At 36.4% G+C, this 20,812-nt stretch overlaps 1 protein-coding gene across 2 annotated transcripts; it reads right to left on the minus strand.

The window, feature by feature from the left end:
- Nucleotides 1-6,312: 6,312 nt before the first annotated feature.
- Nucleotides 6,313-19,731, minus strand: LOC121324530 (apoptosis-resistant E3 ubiquitin protein ligase 1-like). Of its 2 annotated transcripts, none has more exons than XM_041266532.1 (21): nt 19,429-19,731; nt 18,944-19,112; nt 18,346-18,566; nt 18,118-18,189; nt 16,745-16,971; nt 16,331-16,568; nt 15,763-15,932; nt 15,174-15,354; nt 14,603-14,853; nt 13,910-13,987; nt 13,354-13,495; nt 12,880-12,998; nt 12,425-12,500; nt 12,169-12,278; nt 11,574-11,753; nt 11,051-11,176; nt 10,758-10,887; nt 10,066-10,124; nt 9,732-9,821; nt 9,211-9,386; nt 6,313-8,801 (listed from the first exon to the last, which is right to left on the minus strand). In XM_041266532.1, the coding sequence occupies exons 1-21, from the start codon at nt 19,574-19,576 to the stop codon at nt 8,699-8,701; spliced, it is 3,066 nt and encodes a 1,021-aa protein (XP_041122466.1). In that variant the 5' UTR covers nt 19,577-19,731; the 3' UTR covers nt 6,313-8,698. The 2 variants fall into 2 exon arrangements, with proteins under 2 accessions (XP_041122466.1, XP_041122465.1); XM_041266531.1 differs by having other exon boundaries at nt 12,880-13,001; nt 19,429-19,729.
- Nucleotides 19,732-20,812: the final 1,081 nt, after the last annotated feature.

Here is a 20,812-nt window from a genome sequence, read left to right on the forward strand (position 1 = left end):
ATACATTTTCATTACCTCCAGCTGCATGTATATATTTATCCCATATTACACTTTAATCCAATGTTCAGTATCAGTTGATTACATATGTCTGTCCTATAAAAACTGGAGTAGGGTTGTGATCATGTGGGGACAGGGATCTCTCTAATAGGTTTTTAAAAATGCCCAAATAGATTGACAATGAAACACAAAAACTAATTCAGACTTCTGTGCCTTTTAATATGATAGTACTAATTCCTAGCATTCAGAAAGGTCTAGTTCTCAAATTCAACAGCTTTCACTTATAAACTGGTATAAACCTTTGACAGTATAAACTCTGGACATTTGCTGCTGAATATCCTGTAAAGATGACCCTGAAATTGAATTGTCACTAACTTACATCTCTTAAACTTTCTAGCTATTTTAACATTGACTCTGTATATTAGAGAAGTCCCTCACATTTCTTTTTTTTTAGCAACTACAGTATAAAATGAATGGATTCTACTACTGTCTTTACCCTTATATGAGTTTACTGTGGAATACCATGGTAAAAGCAAAGCAAATTAGCATAGTGTAACAAAGAATCTTAAAAGAATGGCAAAGAGCAGGCCCACAAAGTACAGATAGATTGGGTAAAGCCATTAGAAAGCATGGGAATTTCAAAATTACCGTGCAAATTTACCAATGTAAACTTTCATAAGGCTAAACTTATAAAACTAGCATGAAAACTGTCAGTAATGTGTAATGTTTTCTTAGTTTTGCTGGCTGTTGTGAAAGCGTGCTCTATTACTAACACAGGGCCTTCTTTGACAGGGTACATTACTTCATGCCTTTGCATTTCCAGTGGAGTTATGTAAGGAATGGGATAGTTTTGTTATATAAAGTGACACAAGTGCTGAGAGGTTTTTATATCTTTAAGGTGGCAGGGGGAAGGTCAGATTCCTCCCTGCCTACAAAGACATGTGAAAATGCACATTTTGTTTAATTTAATTGCTTTTGGTTAATTTAATTGCATTTGTTAATTGGTAATTATCCCCTGCACCTGGAGGTAATTGTAAATTAGAACCCAGGTGCAGGGTATGATTTGTAATTTGAATAAAAGTGCGTGTAAGCGATTAAAAGTTTTTATTTCTGGGTCACATTTTTAAAGGGGCATGAACCCAAATAACAGCCAGTCTGGTCACAATTTCATTTTATGAGGTTGGCTGAAGAAATAACATTTTTATGAGATAAATTAGGTCCAAATGTGTAGAATTTCATTGCATCAGTTCTTATAAGAAGCTCTAACGACGTGCTCTCCAGAAATACAGAATTAAGGACTCATGACATCACAAGTCATTGTTGTTTATTTTCTGGTGCTAGTTGCCAATGTTCTCTCTTTTAAACATTATGTAATTATTATTTTCTATTATTTTTTCTAAGTTGCTTCACATTTTAGAGCCGTTTCCTTTAAATTGCTTTAAAATATCATGGTACTTTTATCGCTATGTCAGTGGTAGCTGCATTTTACGAGATGCAGATGGTAATGAAATTCAGACAGCTCCTTTAATCTGCCCACATCATTATCACAAAATGATTACAACAAGAGCTGCAATGGTCAGAAGGAATCTTGCAAATGCTGTTTGCCATTTCAGTAGAACAAGACTGTTCTAAATGTCTAAGAATGATAATTACTAAAAATACCCTCATAAACATTTACCACAGTGATTTTCCAAAACAATGCATTTACCATAGTTTACCTTGGTTTACTCTGTTTTTAAATATTCTTTACAATGTTTACAGTACCTAAGCTTTACCAATCTTGCTATGCTTTTACTATAGTAAACCTTTATAAGGGTGCAACAGGTTGTTGGGCTTCTAACTGGAGGATTTTCACAGGAGAGCAATTTAAAGATAGAGCAAAAATCATCTCCAAATAATTCAGTCCCCTCCCTAGAACCGGACCGAAGCCCATTCTTCGGCCATCAAAAATCTATTGGATAAACTGGAAAGAAAGACGATTATGCAAATAGTTGGTCTGCCAGGAAACGAAGATGAACTTCTTCCAAGTGCTTCAATGTGAGTTGGCCAAGACGCTATCCAGTTTACAAAACAATGGTGGGAAGCAAGCCTAAATATGTTAGTGCGATCCTAAGGGCCAAGGAAAGGTTTTCAAATATTTCAAGTATATGTGCTCATGGCCAATAAGCCTCCTAGACTCCTTGTGTCTGTAATAATTAAGGCTCTAATGTTATCCACACGTTCAAGCCTTAGCTTCAATTCCTCTTACTCTCTCTGAATATATTTTTTTTAATTATTGTGTGTTTTCCATCACACTCTAACCAATGGCAGCCAGTGTCAATAAAACTATTAATACTGCACGTGGAATTAAACAACTTGAAATGTTTGTTTAATGGCTTCTACACACCAAATGTAATTGTGGTGACATCGAGATATAAATATGGATTACTTATTTCCTGTGGAATTCATATAAAGTGAGGCTTCATGTGACATATTGGTGATATTCAAAAAAAAATTCTTTTGAATTTATATCATAGGCATGTTCATATATAATTACAATTGAAAGGGGTAACAAAATTTCTTACTCATGAAATAAGCAAAAAGGCAAACTGGATCAAAAGCTGAATGTATCTATGATTGAATATGACATGAAATCAATAGAAATATATATTACATAACAAAAAAATTACTAAATGTGGGGCTTATTAAATATGCAGACTTAGTGAGCATATTTGCACACTGCTAGTTTGTAAGGATATCTTAATAAAAGGCATGGGACTAACTGGAGCCATTCTTAACCTGTAGGCCAAGTACTGGTGCCCCTGTTTCAGTGCATAAACATTAAGCCATGAAGTCATGAAGTCATTCTGCTCAAAAACAACACATTACAGTTCAGCACAGAACTGATTGCTGTGTAGGGGTTGTATTTCAGAGCTTTACTTCAAATTAAAAATGAAAGGTGTGTTCTGCAGGGCAGTGTGAACATTACACAGTAATCAACGTACCTTATGAAATGATACATTGAGACAAATAGAAGCAGGCACAGTCATATGTGTCTGCTTATTCTCATTTTCTGCCTGTGCTCTGTGTTAAAACTCTTGCCAATAAAAGAGGTGTGCACTGCTCTAATTGTACAGCCAGCAGTCAAGGAAGAGGCAGAAACATCTACATAGGTGTACCTGTGTGTGTCTCAGTGAGGCTTTGTAAATCTGCTTTCCCAATTGTATTTATCATGGGATAGCTCTGAGCTGCAACATAATGGTTGAAATGTTGAGATCCTGAGATCATTTATCATGTGATCTTGACAGAACACATTTCTATATATTTTTTTTTCCCCACTGTCCTTAATGAGCCACTGTAGATTTGTGACCAAACAATTGCAACATTTTATATTGAGCAACTTAGGATGTTTGGGAATCTCAGAGAGTTCTTTAAAAAAAAAAGGTTAGTGTTCTTTAACACTGTGTTCCAGAATAGAATGGAATGGAACACAATAGAAGGGAAACTTATACGTTTTATAATAAGGAAAAAGTATAGAGGCTGACACTTCTACATTGTTTATTCATACAGGTTGATAATTGTTACTACTATTTTTTAACTGTAAATTTACAGTTCTGTCTGTAGAGACGAGAAGTTAGTTTTAATAAGGGTAGAGGACAGCAATGCCCCAGGAGGTGCAGAGGAAGGTATAAGACCTGTAGATTTAAGAGCAAACATTCTTTAAAGAGTTTTAAATTAAACATCCTGTGACTTGTTGGGTTTTGGTTTTAATGAGTGCTGGCAACATGAAACACAATATTAATATATCTGCTGGTTTAGCCATTGGGACCACTGCCATGCATACTGACTGCCCTCTAGTGGCTCGTACGATTATTGTAACCTGACTGTGTATTTGGCTCACTGAATCTGTCCATTGCTGTTGTATTTCATTCTAGTGCTTGAGTTTGTCTTCTGAGGACAATCAACTCTTCAAGATCACTAACAGTGTGGTTTTACAGGACAACCGGTAAAAGGCACACAAGTCTAAAGCACTTTCATAGGCAGATGTAACAAAAGTGTAAGTATAGTGTAAGTACAGGGAAGTTTTAATAAAGAATTAAAAAAACAGTTGACGTCAATTTTGATTGACATCTCTCAACCTGTGCTAAATTAGGCAGAAAATGAGGAGTTAAACTCAAAGCACGGCACTGACTGTAAAGAGGAGAGGTTTACATTTACCTGACTTGATTAATAGCTGTAGCTTACACTTGTTAAAGGTTCATATGAATGTGGTGTTTATATCCTTAGTTTTTTTTTTTTTTTTTGGAGATGGTTGAAGAGATTTTTCTGTCAATCAAATGATATTTGCAGGGGTATTTACATTTTCCTGCCTGAAGCTTTATGTGGGAACTTTACGCAGATTGACATTCAAGGTAAGATTGCAAAGAATCATGTTCTGTAAATCACATTCACTCCAATAGTTATCTGCTCTAAAATGGAATTTCAGACCACTTGTGAAGTTAGGCATGTCTATGATTCAGATACAAGAGTTAGGGCTGTGCACGCTAACTTTCCCTAAAAATAAATAAGTGATTTCACCACATTCTTATCCCAGTTGTAACTGTCTGACAGGGAGCACACTGGTTAGTTGCCAGTTTGGGCTGCTCTACCACCTTCCTCGTACTGCAGATTTTACAGATTACCACATGGGATTTACAGTTTACAATGCTTTACCATTGAGAAACATGTTTTGCTTTTTTAAACGATATTAATATATATTTCCAGTGAACTATTATAAGAGCGCCTTTGCACAATGTAAAAACGGCAAACCAATCTTTTCAATGTTTTTCTTGTCAAAGCGCATCACTTACATTCTAGCACACAAGTCCAGCCTTCCATTTGCCTAGCAATTTCGTTTAGTCTCATGACGGTGGAAACATATTTCAGTGAAAAATTATATATGATTGTTGTTAGGAAGGTGTTCCATAGAAAACACAGCCATGCCTGTGCTCCAGCAAGCAGATCAGTGGTGAGTATAATTTTCAGGTCCGGACAGCCTTATATAATAATATGTGAAGTTCTCTTGGAGCGCTGCAGTTTCATATTATGCTCGGGGTAAGTGGGTTCATTTTAGTTTAAAATGACTTAACTACCAGAGAAACGTGTTAATGGGTGCGCAGAATGCTGGATTGTATCAATTTATATGTAACAATGACCCCTAGTCGACCACTAGTCCATGTGGAAACATTACAGTAATCACCCTCTGCTAGTTTCCGTACCGGATTAATAATTAAAATGCTCCCCGAGGTGAAAAAATTTAATCTGATCTTTATCTGCCGTTCTCAGACAGAGCCCACTGCCAGGTCCACGATCTTTCTGCACATGTTTATTATTTGCAGTTATCACAAGGCACAGAGGTTAGCCAAACCTTCAGCTTCAGGGACGCGGCTGGCTATACAGAAACTGCTGTCAGAATATGTTTTGACAATATTACTGTGCGAGGGATATACTGAAATCTCTCTGGTAATGACTAATAAAAAGCAGATCTGATGTGAATACCTGCATAGTTCTGTACCCTGTTACCTGTAGATACTACGAATGAATTAAATTACATAAAGATCGTTAATAACTACATCAGAAATGGTTCATGTTCTGCTCTTGAAAAATATTATTGTCCAGGGTGACAACGGTTAGGGTGGTCTGCCTGTTTGACTGTGTTTTGTTATAAATCTATATACTGCTTCAGTCATTTTAAAAATGCCTAATCAATTCAAATATATGATTGATCTAACTTTTTGTTTAACAAAAGTGCTATATTAGTATTACTGTTACAATGCTAATATAGACTCTCACATGGATGATACTACTTACTTTCAGCTATAACCTTTACCACCTGGAGCTGTCAGAAGCCTAATTATTTTAAAAATGATTTATTGAGCTATTACTTTTAAATAGATGCTGAAATGACGCAGATGCTTTTAAATTACTCTTAAAGTATCTCCGTCTTGTCTGCTCAAAGCAGACAATTACAATGCATTATTAATATTATGTTGGTAAAACATTTGAATGAGTCATTTTTTTATAATCTCTGGTGAGCATTTTATTTCCTGCCAGAGTTCTGAAGTTGCTTGCTGTGGAATTCCTTTCAGTTTGACAGCTCACGCTGGGGTTGTGCTCTGCTGCTAGTGTTAATTAGCACGTGTTTCCCGCAATAACCGGACAGTTATTACGAGAAATAGCAACTGATAAATCACCAGTTATTATAAGGTAATTATGTGTTGATTCAGTGTGACAGACTCGGTTTGATATAAAAAAAGAATCATATAAAACAAAGACAAAGAATAAAAAGTATTTTAAGTTTATTTATTTCATCAACCCAGTAGCAGCTGTAGCTGCAAAATATTTTAAATTGTTTAAAATTCAAACATTTTGATGGCTGAAATAATAATTGTTCATAATAAAAAACGTTATTTCACCACAAGTTCCAGGCATAGGCATGTGTGTAATTCACAATATGTATATCTGCTAAAAAACCCCAATGAACTTGTAAATACAGATAGAGGAATATTACACAGCAGAAGAGTGCATTGTTTGTGTTGCAGCATGTGATTGACTAGTTAGTATCTTCTATGCGTTATCTTAGACCACATGATTTCTTACAAACCTCATTAACAGAGTGATACAGACACCACTTAACCAGAGATTCATTTATCTGCTTGATATTTCCATTCTCTATGTTTAGAGACTTTATCTAAAGGCATCATTATAATAAAAAAGCCAACTACCACCAAATATAACTCACATCTCACTATTCCATGTTGAAAAGATATTAAGTGAATTGTTTAAGTACAGTTATCAGGGTTCAATCAGTATTGTAATAGATTAGAATTAAGAAAATAGTAGAATTAAGAGGAGGAGCTTTATGAAGATTACAAAATGATTCATTGGTCAGACAGCAGCTGTTTCAAAGCTATTGGTTCCCAGGTCCCAGCAGAATGAATGCAGTTTCTTAGCACAGCTAATTATGCTAATTACCAGATCAATCAGTTTTAACTAGAAACAGATCACAGAGAGGTGTGAGTTAACGATGCAGTAGCATATACATACTGTAGAGTATTAACGATAGAAACAAGCTTTCAATGCTTAATGTTTAATGCTAAAGGTTTGATGTTTTTTGTATTGACAATTTACGACTAACTATGCTTAATAAAATATACTGTAATCATTTTTTTTTTACATACTTAGCAAGCTACTGTAAATGTGTTATAGAATTACAGTACTTCACATTTTAATCTAGACAAAAATAAATGCATAGAAATCAACTGAAAATGTAATTATAAACCATATTTTTGGAGGAAAATGAGCTTGTGTATATATATATAAAATACAGACACATACACTCGTGTCTGTTCTAATCTAACAACTTAATTGATTCTTTAAGCAAACACACCTTTAAATAGCGTTCTTTCAACAACAACCAAAAAAATCATTTTATTAAAGAAACAACAAAAAAGGCAAATCCTTTACAGTTTAGCAACAAAGACCTGAAATTGGAGCAGACCTTGGTACACCGACATGCATTAATGCAGAAATGCATGCTTTCTATTTAGAACATGAGAATTTGATTTCTAATAATAAATAAGAAGATTATCTCTACTTCCAAGACTTTGACAACTCATCAGTTTTTAAATCAATATTTATATTACGTATGTATTTATTTAATGATATTTTACAAAGTACTACTGTATAGCATATTGTTTTGGTTTGGAATCCAGCCAACACAGAAAAATAAAATTGAAATAACAATAATATTGTGAAACATTGTACCTGTTTTGAAAATAGAACAAAAAAAATAAGTATACCAATTGTTTTACTGAAGGAGTATAAAAACATATAAAACCCAACAACCTTCTTCTCTGCCACACATGAAAATGATTGCGAACTCCCTTAAATCTCATTGTTACAAACCTAATTAGACTTCTCTGAATAGGTGAGATTAGTATACCTTTTCACTGAAGGCTCTTTACCGTATTTGTGTACTGTACATATCAGCCCCGCCCTTCCTCAATTCTACAGCCACCAAACGCCAGTGAGTTCAGGGAATATAAACAGCTCTGCATGATAGATGCTCCCACCCCATACAGATCACTGGAATCTGTTGCTGTTTGACACTACAGCAAGGTTATAAGCTTAATTGTTCTCTATAGTAGTTTAATTAAAACTGCTAAGAGGCACATGGTGGCAGCAGCACCAATAATCAGGTGGGTCAATGCTAATTTTAGATAATCATTTTGCACAGCTCTGCTTCAAGCTGCTCCAAATGGTTATGATAAAAATGTAATTTATTTGAGCTGGAATAGGGTTATTCCCTTTCTCACTCATCCCTAGAGACAGCACTATAATACATTACCTACACTATGTATTTTTAGCATGTGGAATAAAACGTTATTGTACCATACTAATACTTCACATCTTGATGTCAGCAAGAGGACTTCAGGACATATTGTGCCTGTACACACTCCCACTACAAAAGCACCTATAGAGCTGTACAGAGTTTTAGGGACAGGATCCCAGTAGACTGAGATTTTGGGGATAGCGCCCTTACTGCAGAAGTTGTAATTCTTGGTAAAAAAGGAAAGCAGCCCTGCTGTCAGCTTCTGATTCCAATGTCTACAGTACTTGTGGGCATCCCCCTAATTCTTCATGTGCAATACCTTCAGCAAGGTGTTAGATAACAGGAGGGTCATAGCATTCCAAACCCTTCACTTCCCTCACTGATGGCCAGCTTCAGCATTTTGTGCAGCTCCTCATAGGAGTCATAGGTAGGGAGGCACAGCTGGTTAAAACTGTGGAATAAAAAATAATATTTGTTTTACAAGTGCCTTGGAAGTAAACATCCTTCAAAATAATTGTATTTCACACATATCACAAAGTCTCTGACCCTCACTGAACAAGAATACAATGTGTTGTATTCACATCTGTCTATCTACACCAAACTTTAAGAAAAACTTTTCTATATTCAATCCCAAGGGTTACAGTATAATGGAAGACAGCAGTCATTAATTGGTCACCATTCTGAACTCTGTAGTAATAAGTACTTGCCTATATGAAATGAGAAAGTGGAGTCATTGTAAAAAAGACACACATGAAAAAATGAAAACACTGAGCTATTTTTATGATATAAAATGAACTGCCCAAGACTCAGAAGTGACCCTACAATTTAGAGAATGTGTTTTCAGCAATTGGTAAGCTCACCAGGTGTGTGCAGTTGGCAGTGTGCTGTGTGTGGGTGCAGCTATGATCTGGAAAGAAGGGCACAGCACGGCAAAGCCTCCGGGAGGAAGCTGCGAAGAGCCGGTTGTGAACTGCAGTAAACGAGCTAGTTCTTCCTGGGTAAAACTCGACACTACAGCCCAAAACCACTTCATTACCTATGGGGGGGGAGAAAAAAAAATTACCAAAAATTTTAACTTAGAAACCTAAATAAATAAGGGGGGTCTCAATATCAAAAATCACATTTCTCAAGAGCTGGTACAACATTACAGCATAATGGGCTCACCTTCCACTTTAAATGTTACGGGAAGGAAAATGACAAATACTGTGCCCTGGAAACAGCATTCTTGAAACTTAAAGCCTACCTGTTATATATCACCATCATCATAAGTCAGAGAGCGTGAAGGTTTAATGAATGAAACTCTCTTTTCTGTAATTCTAGGAATGTTTCTATTTCTGCAAAGAAAATAATTTGGGAAGTGTGCAGAACCCAGCACATCTACCTTCTCTTTGAAGTGCCAAGATCCTCCCACAATCACAGAATGGGCTTTAAAATCCAAGGCATTGATATCTCCTGTGCCACACATCAGCAGCTGAAAAAACAAGGGTCACCAGGCAAGCCAAATAAAATAGGATGATAATCCTGTCTTCTACGCAACAGTGCACAAGAAACACTGGCCTGCTTAAGTAACCCCGAGTATCAAGTTGAACTGTAGTTTCTTTTCGGATTACTAAAGATCTTACAGATGAAATGTATGGTGGCCTGCATATAGCAAAGGTATGGGTATCATGTTTAACACATGTGTAAATAATTGCCATGGACTTCATGGAACATACCTCTAACTCATTTTCATCGAATATGGCCAAGAGGTTTTCAGGAACCAATTCATTCAAACCTAAAAAAATAAATAAAACAAAAATTAGAATATTAGTTATACTTCTTAACAGACTGAACATGTCTAATAACTGTTGATGTGCATAACCTATATATAACATGTTTTTAAAGGCACACTTCAAAAACACAATATGAAACGTATATTGGTAAATATCTGTGCAATCAAAAGTGAATTCCACTGTTCTTTTTTCTAGAAGTCATTAAACACATTATTTTGGTTAATAAGTACAGCATTGCCCCCACAGTTACGCACTGGGATGCTCTACAACAAGGGCTAACCAAGGGTTTTAAAAAGAAATGTTCTTTCCTAGTATAAGCTCTTGCAATATTATCAGTAGCCATGTCTTCTGTGAAACACCTTTTTGCTCTTTGCTTCATGGTGTAGTGGTCTTGCTGCTGCAACCAGACCATGTGCCCTACTACAATGATACCCTGATTTAGATGTTCATGTGTAGTGCTGCTTTTGAAATATTTGCACACACTGATTTAACACTTAAAAACTAGTGAAGAACCAAAACATTCTCAAATTAAAATCAAGAAAATGTATTTGGTCCTTTAACCTAGTAGTAAAGGTTACAATTGTGTGCGCTTGTGTTAAAGGCCAACAGAGACGCAACACAAATTCAAGTCTCACCCTTTAGGAAGTGTTCCACCTCCTCTCTGACCTGGTTGGCCAGCCTGTACTGTGCTAGGAGGTTCAGGTAGAACATCTTGTTCTCATTGGTAACTGGGATCTGAGCACCACCAGATATTAGCTCCACCACCTAGAAGTTTGTAAGACAGCACACCAATAACTAAACACACACGCACACGTTCATATTGACTTTAACACTGATCACGAAGAAGCTTGTATTATACAGTAGTTCTAATATCTTCTTGCCTGCAGCAATGCCACATGCCCTGCACCTCACCTGTTTGATGTCTTACCTTCTCCAGTTGCCCTGATTTGTTGTATTTCTCCTCAGCAAAGACAAGGTCCATTTCACTGACATCGTTATTGAGAATGAAGCAAACTTTGGTTTTGTAGAATTCCTGATCATCTGTTTCAAAGTACTGCAACGGGAAATAGAAACATCACACTGACATTTTCCTTTCACAAAATTAAAGCTTTGTATAATGAAAAAATATATTACATACATTTTAAAAAATCCCTGTGTGGCATATGGACAGACAAAGGAGTTTCTCCTTTACATACTCAAATTGTGATACTCTCAATAAACTTGTGGTAATGAACTTTGTAACCAAGTTAACACAATTGTAGTTCTATAAAACGTAAGTGTGACACACAAAACAGTGTCTGCTTAAAAAAAAAAAAAAAAAAAAAAAAAAGGCTGAATTATTTAACATAGCACTAACAGTCCATTCAGTAAAAAACAAAACCAAAAAAAACACAACATTTTACTGACCCATTAGACAAAAGTTGCCCCAGTCTCTGAATTTGCCTCCCTACCTTGTAGGTCATCCGTAGGCCTATGATCTGAGCCAGGAAGGAACGTGAAAACCTCGCTCGTACCAGCTGTTTGTATGACCCACCCATGGCTGACTCGTACAAGCACTTTCCAACCACTTTCCCAGCAAACTCGTACACCTTCAGTCTGAGATGAGGGGGACGGTCTGCATTCGGGTGGACCTGCAGCAACAGGAAAACAAGAATGATTTATTTGGCATTTCGTACGGTTTCGACAAATTTAGTGCCCTAATTTTAAATGACAGCAAAAGCAAAATAAATTGATGATATAAAACTAGAAAGAATCTACTCAGCACAATAATTCAACGGGTCTGCCTTGCAACTATTTCTTGCAAGTTTTATACTGTTGCAATTGTTTTATTTCTAGCAGAAAATGTCTGTGCCTTACATGAATGTAGTCAAGGAAACCACTAACAGTAACACAGTTAGTATTTAAACTTTACGATGAAGAAGACAATGATCTAAATGTATTTTTTGTGGATCATTTCCAAAATGTTTGGAAAGGAACTCATTGGACACTATAAGACCCAGCATTCTGTATTTGTATAAAGAACATTATAAATCAGAAGTACTCTACCAAGCCCTGGTTGTTATCACTGAAGCGTGTGAACAGCTCATTGGATGTGTCGAAAAGTGATTTGCAGACCAGCTCAAACCACTCTCTTCTGGGCCCACCCCAGTCAAGCGCTGAAAACACAAATATCATAGAGTAACAATGCCAGGTATTTTTCTTGCAAATTAAATGGCAAAGGAGGAAAGTATGCCTAACAATTGTCATTGGTTCTACTGGAGTGTAAATAAGAGACTACGCTTTCTTTTTTTGAAAGGCCTACCTTCTTCATCTTGGAAAACAACTTCAAAGATCTTGCTCCAGTCCGACACTGAGAAGTTTCGTGTCACTTTCAGAGACTAGGAAAGAGTAAGATCAATTTAATCCATTTAAAAAAAAAAAAACATTTAAAAACCAATAGCAGCAGCTCTTTAACAGTGAGATAAATTTGTTTTCTTCTGTTTAACATTATAGTTATCGAAAAGTACAGCTTTTTACCAAGAAAATACATGTGTTGGTAACATACATTGTCACATCTGTAAATATAAAATGAGAGCTTTAAGTAATTAAAAAAAGAAATAAATAAAACTACTATGACCTGCATTCACTGTATGTAAACATATGGATAGCAAGACAAAGACAGAAAGACAGCTTATTATCTGTCATAACCAGTGTTTTATAATACAGTATATGGAAGAAGAATCCTAGATATTCATTTTTGAAAAGTTTTAAACTCACTGAATCAAGGAGAGAATGTCGACTGATCTTCAAGCATGTCTTGTTGCGAGGTCTTTTTGAATGCAACTGCCGGAGTTCTCTCTGAAAGAAGTTCACCTTGTCCTGGAAAGTTTCCGAGCCTCCTGGTATATAACAAAGGTACACTGCACTATGATTTGTGAGGCAGCACGTGTGTAAAATTAAGTTATCCAGTGATTAACGAGTCCTGCTATTCAAATCCAGACTCTGCAAAACCATCAAGTCAAATTAAATAACACTTGGCTATGGAAACTTTGTTAATTTGCTCCCAAGAGATGATTGCAAATAAGAACAACTCCTCCAGCTGAATCAACTTTTGAAAATGTTTGCTCTGCCTTCTTAATGGAGCTATAAATTAGGCTCTATTTTTTCATGCTCAAATGAAAAAAAAAAACCTTTACAGATACTGTCTTTGCACTCACAGCTCTGTATAAGGGTGCAATGCTGCAAACTCACCTATGTTTTTGTGCAGAAACCTTATGAATGTTGCAGCCATGATGTTTCTGTCTTTGCAGCCGAGCTCTACTGGTGGCTGCATCCCATCGTCCACCACCAGAGTCAGGTGTTTGTGAATGGGATCAGGGCCGTGGTATGAAAACTAAAAGCACCAAAAAACGAACCACTTCATAAGGGGTTACTCAACACTTCTAATAACGTAAAGCAAATAATGACAGGCCCATTGCTGATATAAGCTGCCTTTGTAGCACTTTGCACAAGCATATAAAGAGAAGCAAACTGGGGACCAATTATTCTCTCAGTCTAATAAATTATTTTACTTTTTAAGGAGCTGAACATGTTGCGATTATGCATTTAAGATTATGTTTACAAGTTTACACATTAGGAGAAATAAAAATTAAATAAATAAATAAATAATACCTTTTTTTTTTTTCTCCACGTAGGAGAATTTTTTCTAAGTCATACTTGGTATAATTTTTTCAGTTGAGCAAAAGGTTCTCTCTGTGGCAGAAACAGATATGCTCTAAGATAAACATTGCTGAATTAATAAACCTACCTTCGTTCCTGGACATACTCTGAAGGTAAAAAGTCGCCATGGAATAATTTTCAGGTAAAATTCCTTCACGGAGAGTTGCTTAAAACAAATGATAACGGTTTACTTAATAGGACTTGCAGATGTATTATTAGCAAGAACATTTTACAGGGAAAAGAAATATAGAAATAAATCACGTTTACTTAAACTTGAGTTTGGAACCACGCTAACACAATTTCTAATAATGTGCTCAGACAAAAAAGGTTGCATTTCAGAATAAAAGCTTTATGAGAAACAGTCCATTTACGAGACTCCCTCTATTAGTAGTTCAATATATTGTACATATAAAATTAAAACACTATTTGTTATTGTTCTTGTTTTCAGTTTTAACATGTTAACATGTAAGTAAACCTGCTTTTTCAAGTTTATTTTGGCATATGTGTTGACAGACTGATGCTACAATAAATGTTGACTGCTCACTTGGTTCCCATCTCATTTAGACAGAGGGACAGTCTGACACAGAAACAAACAGACAAAAAGATGTTCTTTGTTTAATTACCCCTGTTCCTGATTTATTTCAGTATATCTTATTTTTTGGTATCAATATTTGTATTATTGCTATTAAATATTTGGGGCTTCCCTTTAAATTTTCAGACTGTTACCAGGAGTGCAGTTCATCGTCTGATGTGCATTCATCTTCCAGTGAAATAAACTAACCTTTGGTGATATGTAACAAAACACCTTTTTTGGTTTCTTCACTTTGTCCAGTGTTCCCTCAGAAGGGGAGTCCCACTCCTCGTCCTCTTCCTCGTTGGCAGTTGATGGGCGCCGCTGTGAGACCAGCAGTGCAGAGGGGAATAACTGCCACGTAGAGTTAGAATAATTCCCTGTGCTGTAAAGGTAGGCCTCAAAGTAAATACTCATTCCCGGTGTAGAGACACTCTTTTCTACAGTGTTCTTTTCATTCTCTGTGAAAGATGGGGAATAAATATTAACGTCTCAGAGCATTCAAATGTGCCACCATCTGAAAGGATATCTAAACAACAAATTCTTAGAGGGAAAAAAGAAAAATGTAATTCATCCATCACACAACCTAAGGGTAAAATTATGGGAAGTGATCAAAAATATGGGCAGCAGAACAGACTGCTGCTTCTACAGCCGCATGCAGTACACATACACATGAAAAACTATATATTTCTCTCTGCTTAAATTGAATGAAAAATCTTGTATTCTGATGGTAGTCTGATTCCCCCCCAGCTTGAAAAAAAAAAACAAGCTTTCTACTCACCATTGAGAACAATGATGTCAAACTCTCCATTGCTGATCGGTTGATTATGGTAGGAGATACAGGCATGGAAACAGCCCTTCTTCCTGATGGTCAGTCTCAGCAACACCTGGCACTGCAACTTACTGGACGATACTGATTTGCTATAGTAATTCTCTGGGTTCTCCTCATTTTGGGTCCCAAGCTAGCAAGAAGCAAACTGGATTAGTGAAAGCAGATACCTCTTTCAATGTCTAGTCAAGGAATTATTATTATGCTTGAGTTTCATTAGATTCTTCTGGCAGCAAAGCATCCATTTACCTTTCTATGATGTTTGCATTCCGAGAGGTTCTTGCTGCAAGTACTCAATCTGTGCTAAGGTGCTAAATTTGAGTTCAGGAACTGCTATTGAGTTTTGGTTGCATTCCACAGAGAAGCTGGATCAGCCAAACTATCATTAGCAATCACTATCTTGTGACAAGGCACCAAGGCTCTTACTTCTAAAAATACACTTACTTCACATAAATGGCTGATCCAGTTATTTATGACCAGAAGGTTACAGAGGAAACCATTTCATAGGACACAAAAATAAAAGTTAAAAGCATTACCTTACCTCATGGACTTGCACACTGTAGTTATCTTCATCAATTAGGGATACAGAATTACTGGTGGGATTGCCATACTCATCCCTGGGTTCAATTTGCATTGTATGCTGCTGTGCAATTGTCAAAACCAATGTGGAAAAATGGTATGCAATCTTAGTTTTTGATGGAACGACTGTACCTGAAATGGGGGGGGTTGAAGAAATTAAATGTATTGAACCAATTACACTGTACTATGAAAAAGCAGCATTCCTCTCTGCCTCAAAAGCAATACATGCCACAGGAAAACACTGACAACTGCAAAAGTTTAAAATCTCGAACCTGATGGTGTAAACACCATTTTCTATTTTAGAAAAATGCTGGCAAGTCCAAGACTTTTGATGATCGAATTTCTGTGTATTAGGATAGAGCCATAATCACAAACATCTTTGGATTGTCATTAGTGTTATAACAATGACAGTCACTGTTTTCGTTTTACTTTACATTGTACAGATAAAATACAACTGTGTGCTTTTTTCAGAATATCAACACCACGTTTAAAAAAATAAATAAAACAGGTAGGAAAAAAAAAATACATACCTGGCTGAAATATTTTGTAATAAGGACTATAAGCCACATTCAGCCCCCTTAGCTTGACAGTTATTTCGTAGCGGCCTGCTTTTCGTACTGTGAAGACGACCTTAACCACATTCAAACTGGGTTCCTGAAGCACTTCTTGAGTCACAGGAATATCCAGAGCCAACTCTACATGGGAGATTTGGACTCGCAAACCCACGGGCCGGTTTGCTGGAAATGGCTGCCCATTTTTATAGAACAGCTGTAGAAAACAAGAACAAAAACAACAAACTAAACACTACAAAAAAAGGTGTTAAAACAGTAGTTTGAAAAGTAAAATATGAAAGCAATAAAGTACATTTTCTTAAACCGGTCACTGGTATATAAATACTGATGCATTATATGCTGTTCCTTCTCATAATATATTAAGTAGCATACGTAAACTCTGAAGGTCATAGTGTGTCCCACTTCTTGTGGATCCTTCCAGTCCCATGTCACCTTGCACGACCTCGGATCAAGGTAATTGCCACGAACGTAGTCGTAGATGGTGTGATCTCCTCTTCGGCCACGGTCTTCATTCTGAAGAAAGCTGACGACTCTAGCCGCAAGTTCACACAGAAACTTAATTGTGAAGACAAACGCTATAATAGAAACTGTAATTCCACCTGCGTAGTAAACAGACATTGTTATTAGAACAATTATTAATTCTTAGAATGATGCATTCTTATTTAGTTATGGATGAAGAAAGAAACATGAAACAATTCTGAATTTTTAAAAGTAACTCAAGATGACTTTTATAGCTGTAGAAGGAAAGAACACATCTAGCTTTAAAAAACAGACTTTGCTTTTCTGCGTGGATCAGTGTTCTCTTTCCTTAACTACAGGAAAAGGCTGGTGAATCTGCCATTAACTGCAACTTACATTCAGCTTCTAATCACTTCTACATGGTTTCAATAGTTTTAGGTTTAGATATTTTGCACCCGTTGCTGGATGACTGCGACAAGACAATACAATTTTAACACTGCTGCCCAACATAAATATACACTGTATTCCTTCAAATTTAAGACGCCCTTTTTAAACAATTTTTTTCTGCTCAAAAATAGACTGCGTCTCGAATTCAAGTACAGTATAGTAATGTGTGTATTAATATCGCCAACAAAAGACTACCCACGTTCACAAACAGCAACGTGACTGCCTGCCGAGAAAAGACTAACAAAGACGTCACTGCCTGAATACACAAGCAACAACGTGACTTACTGCCGAGAAAAGACGAATCAAAACGATACTGCCCGATCTCGAATCATCCATGACATACAGGCAGCCATTTTCAAAGAAGTGTCATTAGCTTCCTGAGGAATTCGAAGAAAAGTTTTTACAATTTCAGCATTTCCATCAAACATTACCAGCTTGGACAGATCGGAAATGCTGATTAGACCCCCATATTTTTCGACATGCCAAGCAATACCACAGTTCGCAAATTGGGAGAAAAATAGGTGTGAGCAATCACAACTGGAAATGAGAAGCAGCACAGAACTGTAATGCTCTGTGTGCGAGCAGGCAGACGCAAATTGCCTTATTTGAGGCTGTATTTTGTTCAAATTGAGGGCGGGAAATTTGGGCTGTCTTAAACTTGAAGGAATACAATTATAAAATAAATGTTAGTTTTAGTATATATATATATATATATATATATATATATATATATATATATATATATATATATATATATATATATATATATATCAGAGACATAAAAACTGCTATAAAAGCTGGTTAGCGAAGAATTGTATCTGAAATGCTTGTCAGCTCACCAATCACGTAAAACATGAGGTCCCTTATGAGAAAGCACAGTGCAACAGTACAGCCAAAAATCAGTGCTCCAGCTAAAATAAAATAAAACAAGATTGTAACATAAAAGCACTTGTAAATACCCTCTGTTAAACCAAGATTAATATGGAATGTAGATCTTTACCTATAAGTATAAATCATTTCTTTTTTTTTTTTTTTTTTTTTTTTTTTTTAAACCTTGGTGCGCTTACCTATAGACCACTTTTCATTCATTCGTCTTTGAGCCAAGCTGTGGACCAGCCTAGTCTCGTAGTCTTGATCGTGGTGTCCCCTCGCAGCTTGCAGGACCTGCACGCCGGTCGTCAGTTTGATATAATCTTCGTAATAGTACCCCCAGGCAGCCAGTGATAACTGTAGCTGGCTATCAAACTGGGCTAAATCATCCAGGCTGCTGCACCCCAAGGCTTTTAATCTTTAAAATAAAATGACACACTGGGTAAACATTTAGTGGGAAAAGCTTGCAGATACATTTGTATCGACTGCCCATTTTATAATCGTTTTGTATGGTAGAACTTTAACGCTTGGGACCGATGGGACCATGAGCTTGCCAAACCCACATTCATCCTAAATTTACAGCATACTGAACATTTGAACTGTCATGTGAAGCACAAGTCTGAAACTGAATGAATATCAAAACATCACATAACTTGTTTTGATATACAGTTTTTACTTGAATTTGTCAACTTAAAAAATCCACTTACACAAAAAACTTTCATAAAAGGACTTAAAATATCCACGAATAACAGCAGGTGATAGAAGTAGATCAGTTTACTATGCAACCAAACTCACATGTGGTAATAGTGCTCAAGACCTTGAGAGAAGAGCCACTCCTGAAAAGCAAAGTCATGGACTAGCTGGCTTTGTGCATCCTCAATTTCCTGCCAATGCTGGGTCTTATGCAGAGCTTCCTCCAAACGGGACAAGACACATAAAGTCAGCTCTTCCAAGGACTGGATATCTGCACCAATAAACATGATGAGGGTTCTATTTGGGTCATGTTGGAGATCAACGGTCAATACAGTATTTCATAAAATAAATACATAAACAGTTACAATTTAGGATAATTAGAAAGCTATCTAAATTCAGTTCACAAGCAGATCCCATAATGTGTGCAGCTGCACAGGTATAAGATATATGCTTCAACTTCTGTTTTTTGTTGGTCACTCAAACATCTGGCTGGTACAGTACTGAAAAGTACAGTGTGTATACCCCCTCCCCCTCCCCACACACTAAATGATGTAATAATAGGCAAACTGCAAACGTTTTGCTCTGACCTTCAAAGAGGTGTCTGTATTCGGAAAGTCTGTTGCCATGGAGCCATTCTTCGATCAGATTTTCTTTTGCTTTCTTCCACTTGACTTCCCAGAAAAGAACCCACACAACAGAGCACAGGCCAAAAGTGAGCAGGAAGAGTCGGTCCATCAGACCATCTTAAATGTTGACGTTGAGTTTTTCTTGGTTTAAATGACTTTGTGACAGAACATTGGATCCTAAATTTGCAATGTTACTATGACTATCAAATTGATTTAATTTGATGCAAGAAATATATATATATATATATATATATATATATATATATATATATATATATATATATATATATATATATATATACTCCAATAATGTCACAAAACCACACGTAATCTCTCAAAACAGCAGCAATGGATCGTTTAATCACTCATCCAAACAGGTTTCTCCAGGAATGTATCCCTAAAATATATGTATAAAAAAAAGAAACTTTACTGCCTGGCTCGCATAAACTAAACACCGTGAGCCATGCATGTTAACAAGCAAGAAGGCTGGATTAACCTTCAACATTGAGTCGGACACGTACCCAAAACTAATTCTCCAACAGCAACATTTACATACAACACGAATGCTTGGTGATTTAAATGTGCTGTATCTTTTCAACAAATGTCTCCACTTTCTATCTTTTTAATACTTATGAACACAAACAATACATGTTTAATTGGTACGGTTAATACAGTTGCGCTTTTAAATGTCTTACGTGTTTCTAATGCCGTGTGGTTTTCAAGTGTTCCTGTTGCTTGCAGTCAGCTGTCTGCAGTCATTTACATGTTAGGACTCAATGACCCTGTTCTAGGAAGAACACAGAAACTACTGAAAACGTTTCTTATATTACGCTAGTCAGATTCACAAATTAGTTACTCAAATAACTACATACCAACATTTAACAACAAATGATATTATCCTCGAAGGTTGCCTTTTTCAGATTTGTATAGACATATAGACATTGCATTTGCATATTTAAAGGTTACAAAAGAGAGAAAAAAAGAAACTGTAGATAATGTGCGATCCAGGCTGTGATAAGACTGGACAAAACGCGCTTCATCAATCGTGTACATACCCGAGTTGCCAGTGGTTACTCTTGTACCTACAGCGATGCGTGTGTGCACTTGTTTGTCTAGTTTTGTAGTTAACCTGATGTTAAATAAATCGACCGGACTGCAACAATACGCTCCAGTATTGAAGGACACGGGTGACTTATACAGCCCTCACTAGTGACGTGACTAAATCTGCTCAGTTGACTTTTAGTCTCGTACTAGTGGTGCAGCACAGCACTTTGCTATTGCCCTTTTGTTATATGAAAGCTAAACAGCCGTGCAAACACAAACCCTTTAACACTCACTTCCATAA

This window comes from Polyodon spathula, chromosome 12 (assembly GCF_017654505.1).
Source record: "Polyodon spathula isolate WHYD16114869_AA chromosome 12, ASM1765450v1, whole genome shotgun sequence".
Lineage (NCBI taxonomy): Eukaryota > Metazoa > Chordata > Actinopteri > Acipenseriformes > Polyodontidae > Polyodon > Polyodon spathula.